Genomic DNA, 22,618 nt, shown 5'->3' with positions numbered 1-22,618 from the left:
AGCATAGGGTCAGAGGTCACAGGAGGCTCAGAGTTTTATTTTTCAATAATATGGGTGGCAGTGTAAGAATTTGATCTTGGTGGCATCTCAAACAATCTTGTTCTCCAGGGCAGCGATCCTTTTTGTTACGGATTCCAGTGAGGCTGTTGTCAAGGAAATAATGCAATAGTACTAATCTAACATTATACACCAAAACATTTACATTAGATTTACATTTTGTGCACTTGGAGACACTTTTATCCAAAGCAGCAGTCTTTTATCAGTATGTCTGTTTCATGGGAATTAAACCCATGACCTTGGCATTTTTAGTATCTTGCTCTACCAGATCAGCTACAAGAAGCTTGTTGATGTTCATTTTCTGACTTTATACTTTACCTGGGATATATTTATACTATACCTATTCAAAGGATATATTTCTTTGTTAACACCTGTATTGCCTCCTCCACCTTTTTCTGGAATTTGACAACGGAGTCACATTCACAGGGATCTTTCTCTACTAACATTAAGACATGAAAAGTTGAATTAGTTTCATGAGTTGCATCCATACATAGTCATATTCGTATGTGGCTTTGCTTACCACAAACATTGATTTGCAGCTTCTTGGCGATTTGGTTCATGGTTTTGAAGTCAGCAGTGTAGAAGTAATGGTCAGCAACAGGTTCAGAGGCAATCTGCTTCAGCTCGTCCTCAACAGCGTTACCAACACCAACAGCATACATCTTAAAGCCTAAAGCACACATACATCCAATAAACACTCAAGTACATACATTTTACCCAATTTTAACATTGTTTACTTACCGTTCTCCTTGGCTTTCTTGGCTGCATCTCCAATGTAGTCTTGTGACCTTCCATCCGTGAAGACTATACCAACCTTTGTCACTCCAGGTCTGGCGCCCTGGCCTGGAGTGAAGCTATTCTCCGACAGAAAATTTAGGGCTAGGCCAGTCATGGTTCCTCTTTCCATGTAGGCCATTTTTTTCACGGCATCTTTTAGGTCCTTTTTGTTATTGTAGCGTCCCAGAGGGAATTCCTGCCTCACAGAGCTGGAATACTGCACCAGTCCGACATGAGCATTGTTCTCCGACACATCCAGCTTGTCTACAATCAGGTTGATCCATTTCTTTACCAGCTCAAAGTTTTCTGGTCTCACACTTTTAGAGCCATCGATCAAGAAGACCACATCTAAGGCTGCATTACTGCAAGCTGAGACAAGAGACAAAGATGATGTTAGTTTGAGGTACAGTAGAGTGTTTTGTTTGATGGGGGTTGTTCGTTTTTTTGCCGTTGATGTGTTTAGGTGGATATGAGAGATATGAATTGGATGCATACATCGATTCCTGATGCACATGCATATGTTTTAATGTCTTTTGTAGATACAAAAGACTATGTCTTTGACACTTCTTGAACATTCACACATACTCACCACTGCATGATTTGCCGTCGTTCATTAGCGTGTGGCCCTCTCTGCATGCGCACTTGAAAGATCCAGGTGTGCTGATGCAAATTTGCTCACAGTCATGATCGCCTGTCATGCATAGGTCTGAGACTGTCGGACTCGGTTCTACTGTATGCGTGAGAGTAACACACACACACACCGGGTGGGGAAGGAAGGGTTAGCGAGGATTAATCTATGTGAAGTGGAAACTCAAGAAAATGAATGTGTTTTAACAATCTGTTGTGCTCCAGCCATGAGTACAGCAAACCTTTAAAACACACAGGAATAAGTTAGAGAACCAGGCACCTGAGGACTTCAAAAGTTTTGGTGTTGGTCTCAGTGTTGCTTGAGGTGCTTGTTTCCCTGATGCAGATTTGCCAAAGCACCGGTTCTCAAAGTTTGATGTTTACAATTGTTGTGAAAAATCTTAAAAGGCTTTTCAGGTGTCAGATTTCACCATTTTGAGAACCAATGCTCTGCAGCGACTGCAGTCATATCAGTTATTACACATGCTTTTACTTCCTCCCCTTGAGACTCAAGTGCAGTGGAGCATCAAGTAGAGGGAGGGGATCTAAATCTGGAGAATGTGAGATTAATGATAACATGCCCTGAGGATACTTATGCTCTCTGCTCTATGTAGCCTTTGATGGTGATGTCAGCGATGATGAGGAGGGTCAACCTTTTCCTCCCACCCTCCCCCTTTTGTCTTTCCACTTACCACAGAAGGCCTCTTGGAACTTTTTGGTGAGCTTCTCTATGAGGCTGTAACTCTCCACGTAATCTACGTGATCATCAAGAGGTTCGCTGGCCATCTGCCTGAGAGTGTTCATGTCCACACGGCCCACCCCAATAGCAAAGGTCTCAATGCCAGCCTCCCGTGCCCTCGCTGCGATGTCACGTACATTGTCCTGTGGACGGCCGTCGGTCACAATGATGGCCACCTGCACGTAAAACACATTTCCAGAGACATTTCAATGAGATAGTAGTTTCAGATTGTAGCCTATATGACAATTATGTAACACAAGATTCATGGTTCCAATACAGAAGATTAAGGCTGCTGATGATCTCAATATGGATATAAAGGAGCTTGTGGGATTGCTCATCACAGAGACTGACCTTGCTGATGCCAGGGGCTTTGCGTGCACCTTCTGCTTCACTAAAGGCCACATTTATTGCGAACTGAATGGCAAGGCCTGTCATGGTACCAGTGGACAGTGGTTCAATCTTGGATACGGCCTTGACCAATCCAGCCTTGGTTTTGTGAGACTTCAGAGAGACTTCGTTCTTTACCCGACTGGCATAATTCACAACGCCCACACGTGTAGCATCATGGCCGACGTCCAAACCATCAATGACTTTGGCCAGGAAGACCTTGACCTGCTCAAACTCCGAGGGCCGGACGCTTCGAGAACTGTCAATGATGAACACCACATCTGTGGGCTTAGTGTTACACAAGCCTGCAGCTAAAAACAGGAAAAAATGCAGAAGAAGGGTAGAAAGAGATGATGTCAAAGATTGCACATGATGACCAATTTAGTATATTTATGCCATAGTTTTCACTCGAAAAGTTATTTTTTAAATATAACAACAAATATAACTAAACTTCCTGTCTGTAAAATCCAAGCTAAAGTCTCATAATCTAATAATGAGATTAGGAGCATCAAGGTTTGATTTCACTCAGTCAGTAAAAAAAGATATGGTTATATTATCTTCATTGAATTTTTATTTTTTCGTTTATGTAGAAAACTCACAAAAAATAACTACTTTAGCTGACGGGGTCACATTTTGTTGGACTCATGAATATGTTGACTGTACCCTACATTAAATTTGAGGAAATGTAAAAGGAAAACAGGATGCCCGTGCTGGGGTGCAAGACAGAAATTCGAAAGCCAGACAGTCTGCAGGTACCTCAATAAATGTACAGTGTTGGTGGTTTCATAAAACCTTCCATTGATTATACATTCAGCCTTAGGTATGCATGTGCACACAGGTATGCGCACACACACAAACACTCACTCACGCAGTAAAGGGTCTCTTTGTGTACAAATGTAGTGACATGTGAAACCTACAAAAATACTTTTTCTTAAAGAACATAAACATTTTCGTTGAAACATAACCCTTATGACCTGAGTGATTGAAATCTCTCTCTTACTCTCTATACCAATTTGAATCACATTATACTTTAAATCTAGATTCAAGAACATAGCTCTAGGACACAGTAAAAAGATATTTCAGGACACAAGGAGAGATTAATAAATTTATACAAAATCAGGAGAAAAACCTAAAACATAAAACATAAATAAATGTGACAGAAGGTAATAGAAGATGCTTAACCTCCTAAGACCCAAGATTTGGTTTGTCTTTTTTCAGATTTCTTCCAGCTATTTTGGAGTTAGGAAGAACAAATAAATATAATAACCAAATATTTTTCTTTGAACATGACGCAGTGTAATTGTCCACGTTTGTGTACAACAGGTTCCAGTTACACAGAATTAAGTATTATGGTGCGAACAACAAAAAAATGTGATGTCCATGTACGTGGACACACCAGGTCTTAGGAGGTTAAGCTCTTCATAATATCAAATTCACTTCTTTGCTTAACATTGGACTCATCCAAACTAAAAATAAAGCCCAATGTAATTTTTTATATGATGTTTTTGGCTATTCAACATATGGTTTAACCAACAAATGTTAACCAATAATAGACCCATACTAACCAACCTATACACTAATGGATATTTGTTTAGGTATTTTAGATTTTTTTATCCTGGGATTGACTTGTCAGTATCCAAGTTATAAACGCATTTATCTTCAATTCTCGTGTTTCCTGGGAATGAAACCCATGACCTTCTAGCAACATGCTTCACCGGCTGAGCTACAGGAACATCTAGAATCTTAATATAAATGTGCTAAAAAGGATCGTTACGACATTAACGATTTATGTTCCCCAAAATACTTTGCATTGAAAGGTTCTTAATAAAATAATTTCATTTATACCTTTCATTGCCAAACTTTATCTACTACAATGAACAGTATTGTGTATGTTAAAGGTTTTTTACAGAGCCATTCAGCCCAACAAAAAACTTTTCTAAGAGGATAGCCAGTTTTAAACATTGATAGATTAGTTTATGATGCAGTCTGTTTTCTTACCCATAGCGGCAGCATTTCTCAGATCCACGGTGGCTTGAGCTCCCAGGATGCATAATAGCATCACAAACCCCAGCAATGTCATACTGTAATGTAGCGTGAGTCCTAATGGCCAACTCGACAACCAGAGACAGACTGATTCACAGTGAGAGAAACTCTCAGGTTATCGACACGCAGATACACACTCTTGAGTTTAGAGACGCCGCCCTCAATCCATCTCCTCCAGGTCTATGTGGAAGGTTTTTGAGGGCGATACCTGCTCCAGAATTTGGAGTAGGAAAGACAAACACACCTTGATCTGTGTATGTGTTTGTGTAAGAGAAACCAAGTTCGTTTGGAGCCCTAGGAGGGGTCTCTAACTTGGGGTTGAACTCAAATAAACATCAGGATGAATCTGTCTTTTCTGGGAACTTTTCCTCTTAAATTCATCTCGCACACGCAGGAATTTTTGTACTAGGATTATGCGGGAAACCTTAGTGGCTGATCTAACACAGACAGCCCTGTTCTGCCTGCGCGTACGCGTGTCTGTTTTTTGACCATATGCACCACGCAGTGCCTTGTGTGCCTGTTGGTAAGTGTGCGCTTGTACATGAAGGCCTAATGCTGGAAGAACGTGTGCCTCTTGTTAAGTATTTACATTATACAGTGTGTCTGAGTTGATGAATAAGATAACAGTTGATCACACATATTAATCATAATAATAATTATTGTATACAACTTTATATTTTTATTAAAAACCTGTAAGCTTTTGGTTTTATTTCTATATAAATGCTTAAAAAAACAAATTGCCAGTATTTTTAAATCACATGTAAGTTCTAAGGACAAGGATAATTCTAAGGGCACACTCACATTAATCCAAACCAAACCATGCCCCAGCACGATTGTCCCCCCTCCCCCAGAAGGTTTTTAGGAAGGCAGATGAAGGTGAGTGGTCATGCAATTGACATCTCTCTATTTGAATCGCTCTCCGGCACTCACCCTTTAGCCTTCTGCGCCTGAGCCGAAGTGAACTGCGCTCCAGCCCACCTTTGCAAGCCGGCCAAGGCGCGATTAACCAAACCGTGCTCAGGCGTGGTACAGTGCAATCACACTAGTTTTGTTTGAATAGGCCCACGGACTATTGGGGCCCCCAAAGATTATTTTTATTAGTAGTAACATGGGTGTGGTAGAGGGCCCAACGTCATATTCTTTCATAGGGCCCAAAATTGCTAGTGGCCAGTGTTGTAATTCTCGAGATCGGTCTCAAGACCACTTTGTAAAGGTCTTGGTCTCGTCTTGAAATCGACCACATTTTTACTCTGTCTCATCTCGGTCTCAGACAAAGAGGACTCAGAATTTTATTTCAAGACCGGTCATAACCACAACTGATGGCACATCACAAATTAATTTTTTATCATTAATTTTATGCAGTTTAATGTTTGTTTAAGCTTTGTTTAAGTTTCTCCCAATAACAATTATTCTAATTTTATTACTAAAAACACCTGCATTGTGTAAAGTGGATGGCAAGCCATGGAAAGACAGTTCAGAATAAATGGTTAAGTTGATTTCAGCTCCTTAGTGTTTGTTCACTTTTATTTGCTTATAGACAGTTTCAGCAGTAACAACATAAACAAGCGCGCTCGTGGTCCACACGTAACTTCTGGTAAACTCTGCTTAGAATAAATAACAACAAAGTACTTTAAATGTTGTTTGTTTATATAACAAGCAAAATAAACAACACATAGATTACCTAGGAAACCAAACATGTTATTTTCGACGATGTATTTGTTCAAGAGATTAGTTTAGCAAGTAGTCAGACAATTAAAAAAACTGAAACCGGAAGTTTGGACCAGATGCGTATCGCGGCACCCCACGTGCATCCGATAAAATCCTCTATAGACAAAGATAAATTCCGCATATCTGCAATGCCTTTGATTATTTTATCAACTTCACTGATGGCATACACACACACACACACACACACACACACACACACACACACACACACACACACACACACAGACAAGAAGTGCCCAATCATATGCATATTCTACATTTTATCATAAGTATTTTTTTTAATGCAGTAACTTTCACTGGTCTTGGTCTTGACTTGATCTCGGCCTGTATTGGTCTTGACTTGGTCTCGACCCTTTAAAGTCTTGGTCTTGTCTCGATCTCGGCCTGTCTTGGTCTTGGTCATGACTTGGTCTCAGTTTAGGTGGTCTTGACTACAACACTACTTGTGGCATCCCTGAATAACCGTAACAAATGAAGCCTTTTTACTGTTTCTTTTTTGAAGGTTTTTTGTGTGTCTGTGAAATTACTGTGTTACATTTCTTTTAAACAACCACTAACCTGTTTACAATAAAAGAAAGCAGCATGTGAAAATCAATGTTTCTGCTAAATGGATTTGGGATCTGAGATTTATAACTCAAACTACACACTGGTCCATACCATCCTGTATCGTGTGACACTAAACAAACACTGCTATAAATGCACTTACTGTCAAAGTATTTCCAGTGTCAACATGGACGCCTGAAGCTCTTTCTGCCTTCAGGGCATAGAAACACCTTATTGACACTTGGAGAATGTACACCTACACAGAAAACACAAATAAAATCCCAAAAGCATACAATTTATAACATACTCTAGATTCTAAATATATAAAGTAACACACAGCCATGCAAAAAAAGTTTAATTTTTCTTCACCTTTTCTAAAACCCTTCTCGATTAGCAAGAAACAAAGAAGCCATTTTATGACTGTCTTAAACCCACCGGTAAAAAAACAATTGGTTCAGACTGTACAATGAACAGCTGCAGACATAACACTGCGTGTGGATATAGTGTGTAAGGGTATGTCAGAGAAAGATATCATCATATCTCTAAGGGGTGGTTTCCCAAAAAGGGATTAGCTTAAGCCAGGACTAGGCCTTAGTTTAATTAGAAAATATAATTAGTTTTAACAAACATGCCTTACTAAAAACATTACTTGTGTGCATTCTGAGGCAAAACAAAGGGCACTGATGTATTTTAAAGATATGCAAGTGCAAGTTGTTTTCAGTTTGGACAGTTCTTACATTTATTTTAGTCTAGGACTACTCTAATCCCTGTCTGGGAAACCACCCCTATATGTGTGTATACACTGGCTCCAACATATGTTGGGACACTTCTACATTTCAAAATTTCATTACATTTGCAAAAAAATTATGCTGGAGCATTGCTCAGAACCAAATTCAGTTTTACAATCCCATAATCAAATGACCTAATTCATTCTCTTTCAACCTATATTGACTCTTCTGTAATATTTCTATTATGGACAGACACACAAATACAATTGACACTCCCTTGCATATTGCCTTTACACAAAAAAGGGTCTTACAAAAGTTAAATCAATATATTGTTTAATGTGAACGAGTTGGTAAAATTCTCAACTCTACAAGATCCAGTACTGAAAAGTCTTGTGACTTAATGTTTAGTTTTTGTTCCCTGGCTTCATTTGAGCAACTTGTAAAATATATATTTTTACTTAGCCATGCATAAACATAATTTACTTAAAAATACATACATGTTATTCACATATTCTTGTAGCACAGTTTGTGTTGAATACAGTGTTAATTGATATTAGCCATTAATATGTTTTAAGCAACTAAAAAAAGGCCAAATGTCAGAGCATATGCCTTATCCATAACTTTAAACCTATTGATTTTTATCAGGATGCTGGTCACTCAGCCATCAAACATAGAAAATACATCAGTTTACAAATTTCCATGTGACAAAGTACCTCAGAAATCAAGGGTTTCAATAGGTTTAAAAGCGCATGCTCTGGACGTCCATCCCTCACAGCCTCCGTTTGGAATCAACATGGCGGCGGATTCAATAAAGCGTAGGTCAAAACTTTTCCAGGGCCCCAAAACACCCTCAGACCGCAGAAGGATAATAGATGAGACTGTTTAAACATGGTATTAAGGCGCTTTTTGGTCGATCGGATCACAATGAATGACTGCGAGAAAGTAAAGCATAGGGTCAGAGGTCACAGGAGGCTCAGAGTATTATTTTTCAATAAAAGAAAGGGGTAGGAGTGTAAGAATTCGATCTTGGTTGCGTCTCAGACAATCTTGTTCTTCTGGCTTTCAGTGAGGCTGTTGTCAAGGAAATAATGCAATAGTACTAATCTAACTTTATACAGCAAAACATTTACATTAGATTTACATTTTGTGCACTTGGCAGACACTTTTATCCAAAGCAGCAGTCTTTTATCAGTATGTGGGTGATTCTCACGAAAAACTTGGTTTTAAAAATGTCAAGCATGAAAATGTAAAAATTGCTTAAATTTACTTTTGTTCCCACCAGACATTGAAAAACTTTTTCTTATCATTTAACACTTTTTGTAACATAATTTAAAAAATTAGTCCTAAAAAATCTCATTACTGCAACAGTCAGAAAACATCAACACTGACATATTTTCAAAATGACATGACAAACCTGAAAGAACATAATTTGGAGATTCTGCACATGCATTTAAAGTCAAAGTATTATGCTTCTATTAATTAAATTAACATTTAATAAGCATCTGTTGTGGTAATGATAATCAAAATGTCGTGTAAGCATTCTGACAAGACAATATTTCAAATTAACTGTAAAAAAATTATCTTACATGGTAGCCATCTTGAAGTCACTGGTCCATGTGCTTGGTCACTCAAAATCAAACTTTATTAAAATTCTGTATGTGTGCTTAAACAGTTCTCAAAAAGTGTTGCGGAGGATGAGAACATCAAGCATGGACACATCATTTTCCAAATTTTTCTTCATTATTATTATACATGAATATTCAGTAAATATTTTTTCTGTCATCTAAAGTAGTCTAGCAAAACATCCATTTTTTTTTCTTAATATTTTTGTGTTCATTTGATTAAATTACAACATAACGCATGTTCAAACACAGCCGGACACATTGCGGTAATGAGAATTTCAGCAGAAAATGAGATCAAATTTACAATTATAAATTCTTATGTTGAAATCACACATTGTGCAAGGTAGAACACAGTATTGTGTTAATTCTGATGCTTTTTAATGTTACTATATTACACATTTTAAAGCTAAAATCATTAGTGCCGTGCTGTTTCAATGGTTTCGTGAGAATCACCCAAGTCTTTTGGCTATATGGCTATGAACTATACTCTCATTCTGACATAATAATCAGTGACTTTTGCTGATGTAACATTGCTGCAGCAGGCGTAGTGATATTACGCACTGCCCGAAAATAGTCCCCTTTGTTACTTTCAACAGCAGGGGACTATTTTAACTAGGGGAACTAAAATGAGCATATTTTCAAAAAAAGTGGAATGTCCCTTTAAAAGAAACAGTATCACATTATTAACATGCAGTTGTGAAAAACCAAACATGCACCCAAACATTATGCTTACAAAAGGATATATTTCTTTGTTAATGCCTGTAGTGCTGCCTCCACCTTTAATCTGAAATTTGAAAATGGAGTTACAATCACAGGGATCTTTCAGTACAAATTTTTAGAAAAAATAAGTTGAATTAGTTCCATGAGTTGCATCCATACATCTCCAAGGACATATTCGTATGTGGCTTTGCTTACCACAAACATTGATTTGCATCAATGGCGATTTGGTTCATGGTTTTGAAGTCAGCCGTGTAGAAGTAATGATCCAGGTCAGAGGCAATCTCCTTCAGCTCGTCCTCAACAACATTACCAACTCCAACAGCATACATAATAATTCCTAAAGCACACATACATTAGAACTCAAATACATACATTTAGCCAATTTTAATGTTGTTTACTCACCATTCTCCTTGGCTTTCCTGGCTGCTACTCCAATGTCGTCTTGTGACTTTCCAAACGTGAAGACTATACCAACCTTTGTCACTTCAGGTCTGGCACCCTGGCTAGGAGTGAAGCTACTGTTCACCAGATAATTTAGGGCTTGGCCAGTCATGGTTCCTCTTTGCATGTAGTCCATTTTTTTCACGGCATCTTTTAGGTCCTTTTTGTTGTTGAAGCGTCCCAAAGGGAATTCCTGCTTCACAGATCTGGAATACTGCACCAGTCCGACATGAGCATTGTTCTCCGACACATCCAGCTTGTCTACAATCTGGTTGATCCATTTCTTCACCAGCTCAAAGTTTTCTGGTCTCACACTTTTAGAGCTATCGATCAAGAAGACCACATCTAAGGCTGCATTACTGCAAGCTGAGACAAGAGACAAAGATGTTAGAGTTTGATGTAACAGTAGGGTGTTTGTCTGATGGGGTTTGTTAATTTTGTTTTGCCGATGTTTTTAAGTGGATATAAGAGATATGAATTGGATGCATAAATCGATTCCTGATGCACATGTACATGTTATAATCTATTTTGTATGTATCTTGACACTTCCTCAAAATTCACACATACTCACCACTGCATGATTTGCCGTCATCCATTAGCCTGTGGCCCTCTTTGCAGGCGCAGTTGTAAGATCCATGAGTGCTGATGCAAATGTGCTCACAGTCATGCTTGCCTATCTCACACAGGTCCATTGCCATGACTGTAATACACACCGGTTGGGAATTAAGCGAGGATTAATCTATGTGAAGTGAAAACTCAAGAAAATGAATGTGTTTTAACAATCTGCTGTGCTCCAGCTATGAGTACACCAAACCTTTAAAACACACAGGAATAAGTTAGAGAACCAGACACCTGAGGACTTCAAAAATGTTGGTGTTGGTCTCAGTGTTGCTTGAGGTGCTTGCTTCCCTGACGCAGATTTGCCACAGCAAACTGTTTGTGGAACCCATTTACTTCCATAGTATTATTTTTCCTACTATGGAAGTGAATGGGGTCCACGAACGGTTTGGTTACAAACATTTCAAAAAATATCTTCCTTTGTGTTCATCAGAACAAAAAAATCTATACAGTTTTGGGTAAACTATCCCTTTAATGATAACATGAGGATGCCCTCTGCTCTATGTTGCCATTGTTGATGTCAGCGAAGCTGAGGAGAGTCAACCAATTCCTCCCACCCTCTCCATTTTTTCTTTCCACTTACCACACAAGATTCTTTGGAACTTCTTTTTGAGCTTCTCTATGAGGCTGGTACTCTTTATGTGATCTACATGATCACCAAGAGGTTCGCTGGCCATCTGCCTGAGAGTTGTCATGTTCCCACGACCCACCCTGATGGCAAAGATCTCAATGCCAGACTCCCGTGCCTTCGCTGCGATGTCACGTACATTGTCCTCTGAATGGGTGTTGGTCACAATGATGGCCACCTGCACATATAACACACGTCTACTTATATGCAGGTGCAAAGACCTTTCAATGAGATTAAATGAGATAGGGTGAAGTTTGTTTCGTTTATGTATTATTGATCTCAATATGTTTAGAAAGGAGCTTATAGGGTTGCTGGTCACAGAGACTGACCTTTCTGATGCGACGGGATTTGCGTGCGCCTTCTGCTTCACTAAAGGCCACGTTCATGGCAAACTGAATGGCAAGGCCTGTCATGGTACCAGTGGACAATGGTTTAATCTTGGATATGGCATTGACCAACCCAGCCTTGGTTTTGTAGGACTTCAGAGAAACTTCGTTCTTCACCTGACTTGCATAATTCACAACGCCCACACGAGTAGCATCAGGCCCGTAGTTTAAAACATCAATGACTTTGGTCATGAAGACCTTGACCTGTTCAAACTTAGTGGGCTGGACATTTCGAGAACTGTCGATGATGAACACCACATCTCTGGGCTCAGTGTTGCAGGAGCATCTAACTAAAAAGAGTAAAAATGCAAAACAGGGGAAGAAAGAGATGATGTTAAAGATTGCCACATGATGACCAATTTAATAGGGTATTTATGCCACGGCATCCATTAAAAACTCAACAGTTATTTCTTTAAATATAACAAATACTTCATTTGTGGTCCTTCCTGTTAAATCCAGTCTAAAGTCTCATAATCTAATGAGATAGGAGCATCAAAGTTAAATTTCACTTAATGATTTCAATCTTTGATGTAACCTCACTCAGTCAATATTCAAGATATTTTCACAGAATGCTCTTCATTTTACGTTGGAAATATAGAAAACAGTAAATCACAAAAATGACTTTATCTGGGTTTTTACAGACAGAATCACATTTTGTTATTTGGTCTAAAGAAAATGTAGACTGTACCCTACATTCACTTTGAGGTACCTCAATAAATATACAGTGTTGGTGGTTTTAATATTTAATAATAATAAAAATATAGCCCAATGTAATTTTATATTTGATTTTATTGTGTCTACTCTACATATTGGTCTGATCATCAAATGTTAACCAATATTACACCCAGGCTTGCTTGGATATTCTTGTAGGTATTTCAGATTATTTATCCCGGTATAGACTTGTCAGTATCCATTTACATTAACTTATTAACATCAATTCTTGTTCTTCTTGGGAATCGAACCCATGAGCCTGAACATGCTTCACCAGCAGAACTACAGGAACATCTCCATCGGTGTCAAACCGTGTTCCTGGAGGGCACCTGTCCTGAAGATTTCAGCTTCAAACCCAATCAAACACACCTGAACCTGCTAATCATGTTGCTCAGGGCTACATAAAAATTAGAGGCAGGTGTGTCGGAGTAGGCTAGCTGAAACAAAAATGTGCAGGACAGGTGCCTTACAGAGACGGGGTTGGAGACCCATAGCTACTCTTAATATATAAAAGGTGTTAATAAGAATCTTAATAACGCTGCAATAAAACATATTAGAGCATAGCCAGATTTAATCACATTAATCAGTTAACGTTAATGATGCAGTCTGTTTTCTTACGTAGGGCAGCAGTTCTCAGATCCACGGTGGCTTCCAGGATGCATAATAGCATCACAAACCCCAGCATTGTCATAGCGTGAGTTCTAATGATCAGCTCGACAACCAGAGACAAACTGATTTACTGTGAGAGAAACTATAAAGGTTATTAACACACACTCGCAGATAAAACTTTTTAAGTTTAGAGACGCCGCCCTCAATCCATCTCTTCCAGGAAGCTTTTTGAGGCCAGAGTTTGGCATAGGAAAAGAAAGACAAAAACACCTTAAACTCAAATAAACATCATGATGAATCTGAGGGCTATTTCATAAAACTCGCTTGAAAAAGCGAGGATTAAAGTTACAAACTCGACTTGAATTAATATAACAAAGAAGGCGAGGCTAAAGCAGTTTCAAAAAAAGCTAAATGAAGTTTACGCAATCCAACTAATTTGATCCAGATTTCCCCTGTCAAGATAATTGCGCGTGCACGCTATTCTTGAGCAGCCCTAGATGTCAAGTGTAGATCAAAGTTAAAGAGAAAGCGGTAAAACAAACCCATAAAATGGCTGGAAAGTCCTTATGGATTAAATCCTTACACGCAGCAACTAAATATCACATGAAAGCATGACATAACGTCAGAAGTGATAGCCTAGCGGTCAGTGTTCTCAACAGTACATTTTGCGACCCGGGTTCAAGCCTTGTCGATGTTCATGTGACTCTGTTTTTTATATACTGTAGGCTACTTTTTAAATATAACAACAGATTTGAACTTTTAATAGACAATATGTAGGTTACTAAGTAACCTATATAATAAATATTTAGCAGATTAATGATTTTAATACGTTTAACTTTAAATGTAACTTAAATGTAAAAAAAATGTATTTGGGGGTACATTTCAAAAGCAGCAATTTGAGTGGACAAAAAAGTAACAGTTGAAAATAAAACATAAATATATTGTTCATTAGAAGTGTAGTTGATTTAAGCATTTAAGCAAAAGCATATGCTAGAAGTGTGCATGATGTTAGCTGCCAAAGATATTGACTGGCAGTGAGGAGAGCACTGACATCTATCAGCAGCACAGCTTTACTCCTGCAGATGAACTTTTTTGGAAAGAAAAAAATTGGGTCACTGAGAGCATGGTGGGTGAACAGCATCTGCATTTCTGAATTTACAGTAGTACAAGGAATGATTGTGTAAAATGATATATGTTACACATATTCTTGATCAATCATTATTACATGACGTTACTCAAAACATTTTTGATGGCAACTTATGTGTGCGTTATAGAGCCATGTTAAACCCTGGGAGTATGAGAGATTTTAAACCACTGGTTTATTATCACACTGTTAAAATATTAGCTGTAGTTATGCAGCTATTTGCCAGTAACTCATGTAGATTTAAATGCATGTTATTCACGCAACAACCTGCTCAAAGCCAAATGAACCCCAAAGATTAACAAGTCTTTTTATTTACAGAATAAAACTATAAAATAACAGCCTCATGCAAAGCATCTTGGGAACCAGAAATCCTCATTATCCGTTTTCTGTTGTTTCCTTCATATTTTGGTTCCCAGAATGCTTTGCATGAGACTCATTACAACAAAATGCCAAGAGCATACCATCACATAATTATATTGTGTTCCTACAGACATGCATACACCATAAAGAATTTCTTAAATTTCAAGAAAAATGTAACAACTAGAGATACAAATACTGTAGATCTTTAAAATAATGTGCATTTTTATGCACACCAAGCATAAAAAAATCAATGACTGTACTTGACTTGACTGTACTTGTGTTGTATATTTAAATTAAATCTCCTTTCTGTATGACAGACAATCTGAATTAAATATCTATATATTTCATCAATACATTGCAATTATATGGTTTTAGATACATCTTAAATTTAGATACAAATTTTACTGCCGTGGCTATTATCCTTATATTGCGGTAGTTAGATTATCATTTATATTCAACATTTGATAGGCCTATAACATACCATATTTTGAAACACATGTCTATATTGTATTAATTACTATTGTTACAGAATTGACCATAAGTTGATTTTCTTTAATTGTTAGATTGTTAGTGGTTAATGAAGTCAAATAAAATGTCAAGAGTCAGCTGTAATATCATTGCATTTACAGTTTAGTGTTAGTGGAAGTCTAGTTAAGCAACAACTGTGGCTTAACCTGACAGTTAGGCTGCCCCGGACCAGGCTAGTTTCCAAGCATAAGTTTCCATAGTAACCGGGGTTGAACTAGTTCAAGTTTGTTTTATGAAACGAAATCCACCGGCAATAAGCCAGACTTAACAAAATAAGCCTGGCTTATTTTGTAATCGAGTTTTATGAAACAGCCCTCTGGTTTTCTGGCCAATTCATCTCGCACATGCAGGAATTTATGCACAAGGATTTTGCGGGAAGCCTCAGTAACTGATCTAACACAGACAACCCTGTTCTGCCTGACGACATTTTTGGGAATGTTTCATTTAAATCTGATTATGAAATTCTCAGGAACACTCAGAAAGATGAAAATATTTCTGGTTTGTCTTTACAGTGGTGACCAAAATTATTAGGACACCTGACTGATCTGAAAATATTGACATTTTTTGCCTCTAAAACATGATTTAGTTTCATAATGATGGTTGCTCTGAGGACAACAAATATCAGATGAAGTGAGTCATACTGTTGAAAAACAAATGCTATGGAAGTCATTTGGTACTATCAACTGTTAACTTACTCATACAGGTTTGTAATTAGTGGTGGAGTCAGAGGGGTGTCCAGGGTGGCACTGACCCCCCTGACATCTGACTGGCCATCACGGGTGCGTCCCTAAATTTAATGCGGCACTTTCACTCCCTAAAATAATTCACCTTCCTTTAATCAATGTGTTCATTTTTATGTGCGGCAGGGCAGTACATTGTTAAAAACAATTATACCATGGGGCTATATGCTTTATTCTTATTGGCTGAGAAATGTTCCATATGTGTTGATTATTTTTCTGTAAACCGAACCCCTAACCTTTTAAATGTCTAAAAAATAGGCACCAGAGCAATGTTTGTGTTAACCATGGTATAAGGGGAATTATTGACTCCGGCCCTTTGAATTATTTAAAATTATACCACAGGTCGTTGAATGCTGTATTCTGATTGGTTGATAATGTTCCGCGGGTATGCATTTTTTTCTGATAACCACACACCTAACTTGTCAAATGTCTTAAAAATAGGCACGAGAGCAATGTTTGTGGTAACTGTGGTATAAGCTGAATAATTGACTCTGGTCCTTTAAATGATTTGAAAATAATGCACACGTGCGGTGTGTTTGGAGACCCATGTGTGTTTTTTGTTTTCCAAAAATCTTTAGTGTTGAGCTCTGCTATTTAAAGAAAGATTAAGGTTAATCATGGAGTTTAGATTTCCTGAACAACTTTCATTACTGAACCTTACTGGCATCCTGTATCATATGACATCAAACAACCTCTGCACTTATTGTAACAGTATTTCCAGTATCAACATGGATGCCAGAAGCTCTTGCTGCTTTTAGGGCATAGAAACACCTCAATGAAGGTACAGAAAACACAAATAAAATCCCAAAAGCACACAATTAAATACTCTAGCTTCTAAATGTATAAAGTAAGTAACAAACAGCCATGCAAAAAGTTTAAACCCCCCACCTTTTCTAAAACCCTTCTCGGTTAGCTAGAAAGACAGAACCCGCTTTATGACGGCCTCTATACATTTCTTTCCAACCTCAACCAAAACCCTGAACCCACCAGTGAAAAATTGCTTCAGATCAATATATTGTTTAATGTAATAAGTTGGTAAAATAGGTTTTACATCATTCTGTAGCAAATTCTCAACTCTACAAGATTCATCCAGTACTGAAAAAAGTCTTGTGAAAAGTCATTTGTTCCCCGGCCTTATTTCAGCAACTACTAAAATATATATTTTTACTAACCAAAACATAATTCAAAAAATACAAACATGTACATACATGTTGTTCATATATTCTCGTAGCACAGTTTGTGTTGAATACAGTGTTATGTGATATTAGCCATTAATATGTTTTAAGCAACTGAAAAAAGGACAAATGTGACCCGTCACGGAAACCAGGGACACAAGTCGGCAGCACAAGTTTCGAGAAAATGAGAAACAAAGTTTTTTTTTTTCAAAATTTGTGATTTGTCAGAGCATGTCAAAACTTCTCCAAGGCCCCAAAACACCCTCAGACGCTGTTTACAAATGGTATTACGATGCTTTTTGGTCACTGGGATCACAAGTGGATGATGCTAAATACCAATTATCACTGTTGTAGTTTTGCTAATCTGGTATCAGCCCGCTATTGTCTACAAATATGTTGATTAATATAGAATGTCTGGGATTCTTACACTAATAGTTTGTTACGTGTAATCAACTTGAAAAAACTATTAATTTGAACTTTTTGACTAATGAGGGGTTGCTATAAATTATAAAAATAAAGTTGAAATAAGCGAAAACAATGAAAAACCAAAAACCAGGGAACACTAGGGACATGCGACATGTAACAACGAACCACAAACAAGGACTGAACAGGCAGGGTATATATGCATGACTAAGACCAATGACAGAGCAGGAACAATGAGTAACTAGGACAACACACAAGGGGAGAAGCATGATCACAATGAATATTCATGGTAACAAACAAGGGGGCGGAGACACTAATTAACACAGGGAGATACAACTAGGAACAAACCACATAATACACAGAGACATAAGCATAAAGTTGATTAAACTTAAAAAACAAGGAATTTTTTACAGTGTACTTGAAGTCAAGATGAAACATAGAGCAATACGTTGGTTTACAAACTGCAGTGAAAAACACATCTTAATACCAGGTGTAAACAGCCTCTATATCAGTAAAGTTAGTTAAAAGATGTAAAAAGAAAAAGATTAAGAAAGATTTAGATTTAAAAAGAAGCATACAGCAAGTTTTACTGTTTACAAAAGATCAACTCGTACTAACTAGGAGTAGGGTAAAGATGCTGAAAGATATGTTTTCAATTAACAAAACGTTATCTGTATTGATTTGTAATAAATATTTGTATGCATTAAACATATTTGAATGTAGTTTCAGTGTTTCTTTCTTCTTTCTTAATTTGGTAGCACCCCCACTCGCGACTCTGGTGCTACCAAATTAAGGCAACTGTACAACTTTGTGGCACCAGTGCTACCCCTCTCAATTTTTTGTCTAGAGCCCTGAATTACCCTTATATGTTGATGACTGTTTGAAAACACCTTTCTTTTTGAGGTGACTATAATTCAGATCAATCATAGACAGATAAATTATACCCAGCACGATTATTGCTCCATCCCAATGGACAATAGCAATGAAGGAATGGGAAGAGAAAAAGTAAAGGATAGGGTCAGAGGTCAAAGGAGGCACAGAGTTTTATTTTTCAATGAAAGAAAGGGGTCACAGATTCATTAAAATTTGATCTTGCGGCATCTCAATCGATCTTGTTCTCCCGGCAGCCATCTTTTTTTGTTACGGCTTCCAGTGAGGCTGTTGTCAAGGAAATAATGTAGTAGTACTAACTTAACTTTATACACCAAAACATTTACATTAGATTTACGTTTATGCACTTGGCAGACACTTTTCTCCAAAGCAGCAGTCTTTTATCAGTATGTCTGTTCCATGGGAATTGAACCCATGACCTTGGCATTTTTTAGTATCTTGCTCTACCAGATCAACTACAAGAAGCTTGATGATATTTACTTTCTGACTTTATACTAGTCTATACCTATGCTCATCTCTTTACATTTTATATTAATTTTCATGCAGAAAGTCCAGATGTGTTCCAAAAGTTCTCGTTTTTTAAGTCTTTTCAGTCACCCAGTAGAACAGCATTTTGTAACTCAACAGTAAAGGGACATTATCACATTATCAACATGCACCCAAACATTATGCTTAGTAAAGGATATATTTCTTTGTTAATGCCTGTAGTGCTGCCTCCACCTTTAATCTGAAATTTAATAATGGAGTTACAATCAGGGATCTTTCAATGCAAATTTTAAGACAAGAAAAGTTTAATTAGTTCCATGAGTTATGTCGATACATGGCGAGGGTCATATTCGTATGTGGCTTTGCTTACCACAAACATTGATTTGCATCATCTTGGCGATTTGGTTCATGGTTTTGAAGTCAGCCGTGTAGAAGTAATGGTCAGGGTCAGAAGCAATCTCCCTCAGCTCGTCCTCAACAGCGTTACCAACACCAACAGCATACATATTAATGCCATTTTCCTTGGATTTCCTGGCTGCGTCTCCAATGTAGTCTTGTGACCTTCCAAACGTGAAGACAATACCAACCTTTATCACTTCAGGTCTGGCACCCTGGCTAGGAGTGAAGCTACTGTTCACCAGATAATTTAGGGCTTGGCCAGTCATGGTTCCTCTTTGCATGTAGTCCATTTTTTTCACAGCATCTTTTAGGTCCTTTTTGTTATTGTAGCGTCCCAAAGGGAATTCCTGCTTCACAGATCTGGAATACTGCACCAGTCCAACATGAGCATTGTTCTCCGACACATCCAGCTTGTCTACAATCTGGTTGTTCCATTTTTTCACCAGCTCAAAGTTTTCTGGTCTCACACTTTTAGAGCTATCGATCAAGAAGACCACATCTAAGGCTGCATTACTGCAAGCTGAGACAACAGAAAAAGATGTTGGGGTTTTTGGTAACAGTAGGGTGTTTGGTCTTATGGGGCTTGTTCATTTGGTTTTGCCATTGATGTAGATATGAGAGATATGAATTGGATGCTTAAATCGATTCCTGATGCACATGCACATGTTTTAATATTCTGTACGTATCTTTGACACTTCCTCAACATTCACACATACTCACCACTGCATGATTTGCCGTCATCCATTAGCCTGTGGCCCTCTTTGCAGGCGCAGTTGTAGGATCCAGGTGTGCTGATGCAAATGTGCTCACAGTCATGCTTGCCCATCTCACACAGGTCCCTTGCCATGACTGTAACACACACCAAGGATTAATTAATTAAAATGAATGTGTTATGAGTACAGCAAAGTTTTAAAACACACATGAATAAGTTAGAAAACCAGACACCTGAAAACAGGCCAAGAAAATACGAATCCAGAAATGTTACTTTTCCAGTCATCACAAGTAAATTTGGTCATCATATTACGTTGATTTTACGTAACAAAAGCGTCTGCCAAATGTGTAATGTTAAATGTAAATCTAAGTCTGGAGAATGTGAGATTAATGATAACATGAGGATGCCCTCTGCTCTATGTTGCCATTGATGTTGATGTTGGCGATGAGGAGAGTCAACCATTTCATCCCACCCTCTTAATTTTCTCTTTCCACTTACCACACAAAATTCTTTGGATCTTCCTTTTGAGCTTCTCTATGAGGTTGTAACTGTTTACGTGATCTACATGATCATTAAGAGGTTCGCTGGCCATCTGCCTGAGAGTGTTCATGTTTCCACGACCCACCCTGATGGCAAAGATCTCAATGCCAGACTCCCGTGCCTTCGCTGCGATGTCACGTACATTGTCCTCTGAACGGGTGCTGGTCACAATGATGGCCACCTGCACATATAACACATGTCTACTTATATGCAGGTGCAAAGACCTTTCAATGAGATAGGGTGAAGTTTGTTTAGTGTATGTATGCAACTGCTGTTGATCTCAATATGGATATAAAGGAGTTTATGATGAGATTGCTCATCACAGAGACTGACCTTTCTGACTCGAGGGGATTTGCGTGCACCTTCTGCTTCACTAAAGGCCACATTCATGGCAAACTGAATGGCAAGGCCTGTCATGGTACCAGTGGACAGTGGTTCAATCTTGGATATGGCATTGACCAACCCAGCCTTGGTTTTGTAGGAATTCAGAGAGACTTCGTTCTTCACCCGACTGGCATAATTCACAACGCCCACACGAATAGCATCAGGCCCGTAGTTTAAAACATCAATGACTTTGGTCATAAAGACCTTAACCTGTTCAAACTTAGCGGGCTGGACATTTCGAGAACTGTCGATGATGAACACCACATCTCTGGGCTCAGTGTTGCAGGAGCATCTAACTAAAAAGAGTAAAAATGCAAAACAGGGGAAGAAAGAGATGATGTTAAAGATTGCCACATGATGACCAATTTAATAGGCTATTTATGCCACAGCATCCACTCAAAACTCAACAGTTATTTATTTTCTTTAAATAAAAAACAAATATTTACAATAAAATAATGACTGTACCCTACATTAACTGTGAGGAAATGTTAAAGGAAAGCAGGTACCTCAATAAATGTACAGTGTTGGTCATTTTCAAAGATTATACATTCAGCCTCAGGCATGAAATATGCAGAAGTGCCTTCCAGGAACCCTTAATCTACACTCTTAATATAAAGTTGCTAAAAAGGATCTTTTTAGCGATGCCATAAAACTTTTTTGGTTTCCCAAAAGAAAATTACATTTAAAAGTCCTTAATAAAATCATTTCATTTACACCTGTTTATAGTCTACAAAACCTTTATCCACTACAAATAACCATTCTGTGGATGTTAGAGGATTTTACAGAACCTTACAGCCCAACAAAGACCTTTAAGGAACACTTCTTTTTAAGAGCATAGCCAGTTTTAATCATATTAATCACAGATCAGTAAATGATGCAGTCTGTTTTCTTACCTAGGGCAGCAGTTCTCAGATCCACGGTGGCTCCCAGGATGCATAATAACATCACAAACCCCAGCATTGTCATATTGTATTGTGTAGTTCTAATGACCAGCCCGACAACCAGAGACAGACTGATTCACTGTGAGAGAAACTCTTAGGTTATCAACACACACTCGCAGATAAACACTTTTTAAGGTTTAGAGACGCCGCCCTAAATCCATCTCTTCCAGGAAGCTTTTTGAAGGCGATACCTGCTCCAGAGTTTGGCATAGGAAAGACAAAAACACCTTGAAAACATGATGAATCTGGCTTTCTGGCCAATTCATCTTGCACACGCAGGAATTTATGCACAAGGATTTTGCGGGAAGCTTCAGTAACTGATCTAACACAGACAGCCCTGTTCTGCCTGACGACATAATATATTTTTGGTAATGTTTCATTTAAATCTGTTTATGAAATTCTCAGGAACACTCAGAAAGAGTGTTGTTTTTGTACAGTGGTGACCAAAATTATTAGGACACCTGACTGATCTGAAAATATTGAAATTTTTTGCCTCTAAAACATGATTTAGTTTCATAATGATGGTTGCTC

General features: G+C 38.0%; 1 protein-coding gene across 1 annotated transcript; it reads right to left on the bottom strand.

Moving 5' to 3' along the window:
- Positions 1 to 386: 386 nt before the first annotated feature.
- LOC129454592 (collagen alpha-6(VI) chain) lies at positions 387 to 22,188 on the bottom strand. Its single transcript, XM_073858721.1, is given in 21 exon segments — positions 387 to 496; positions 578 to 727; positions 799 to 1,203; positions 1,424 to 1,564; positions 2,154 to 2,376; positions 2,552 to 2,898; positions 4,586 to 4,739; positions 7,065 to 7,157; positions 10,174 to 10,189; positions 10,191 to 10,308; positions 10,374 to 10,778; positions 10,984 to 11,112; positions 11,614 to 11,836; positions 11,988 to 12,334; positions 13,374 to 13,448; positions 13,451 to 13,651; positions 19,482 to 20,030; positions 20,231 to 20,359; positions 20,721 to 20,943; positions 21,096 to 21,442; positions 22,040 to 22,188. Coding segments are annotated over 21 exon segments (4,443 nt in total). The 5' UTR covers positions 22,113 to 22,188; the 3' UTR covers positions 387 to 401.
- Positions 22,189 to 22,618: the final 430 nt, after the last annotated feature.

Source organism: Misgurnus anguillicaudatus, chromosome 20 (genome assembly GCF_027580225.2).
Source record: "Misgurnus anguillicaudatus chromosome 20, ASM2758022v2, whole genome shotgun sequence".
Lineage (NCBI taxonomy): Eukaryota > Metazoa > Chordata > Actinopteri > Cypriniformes > Cobitidae > Misgurnus > Misgurnus anguillicaudatus.
The sequence above is the reverse complement of the archived record's forward strand: the minus strand, read 5'-3'. Positions and strand labels throughout refer to the sequence as shown.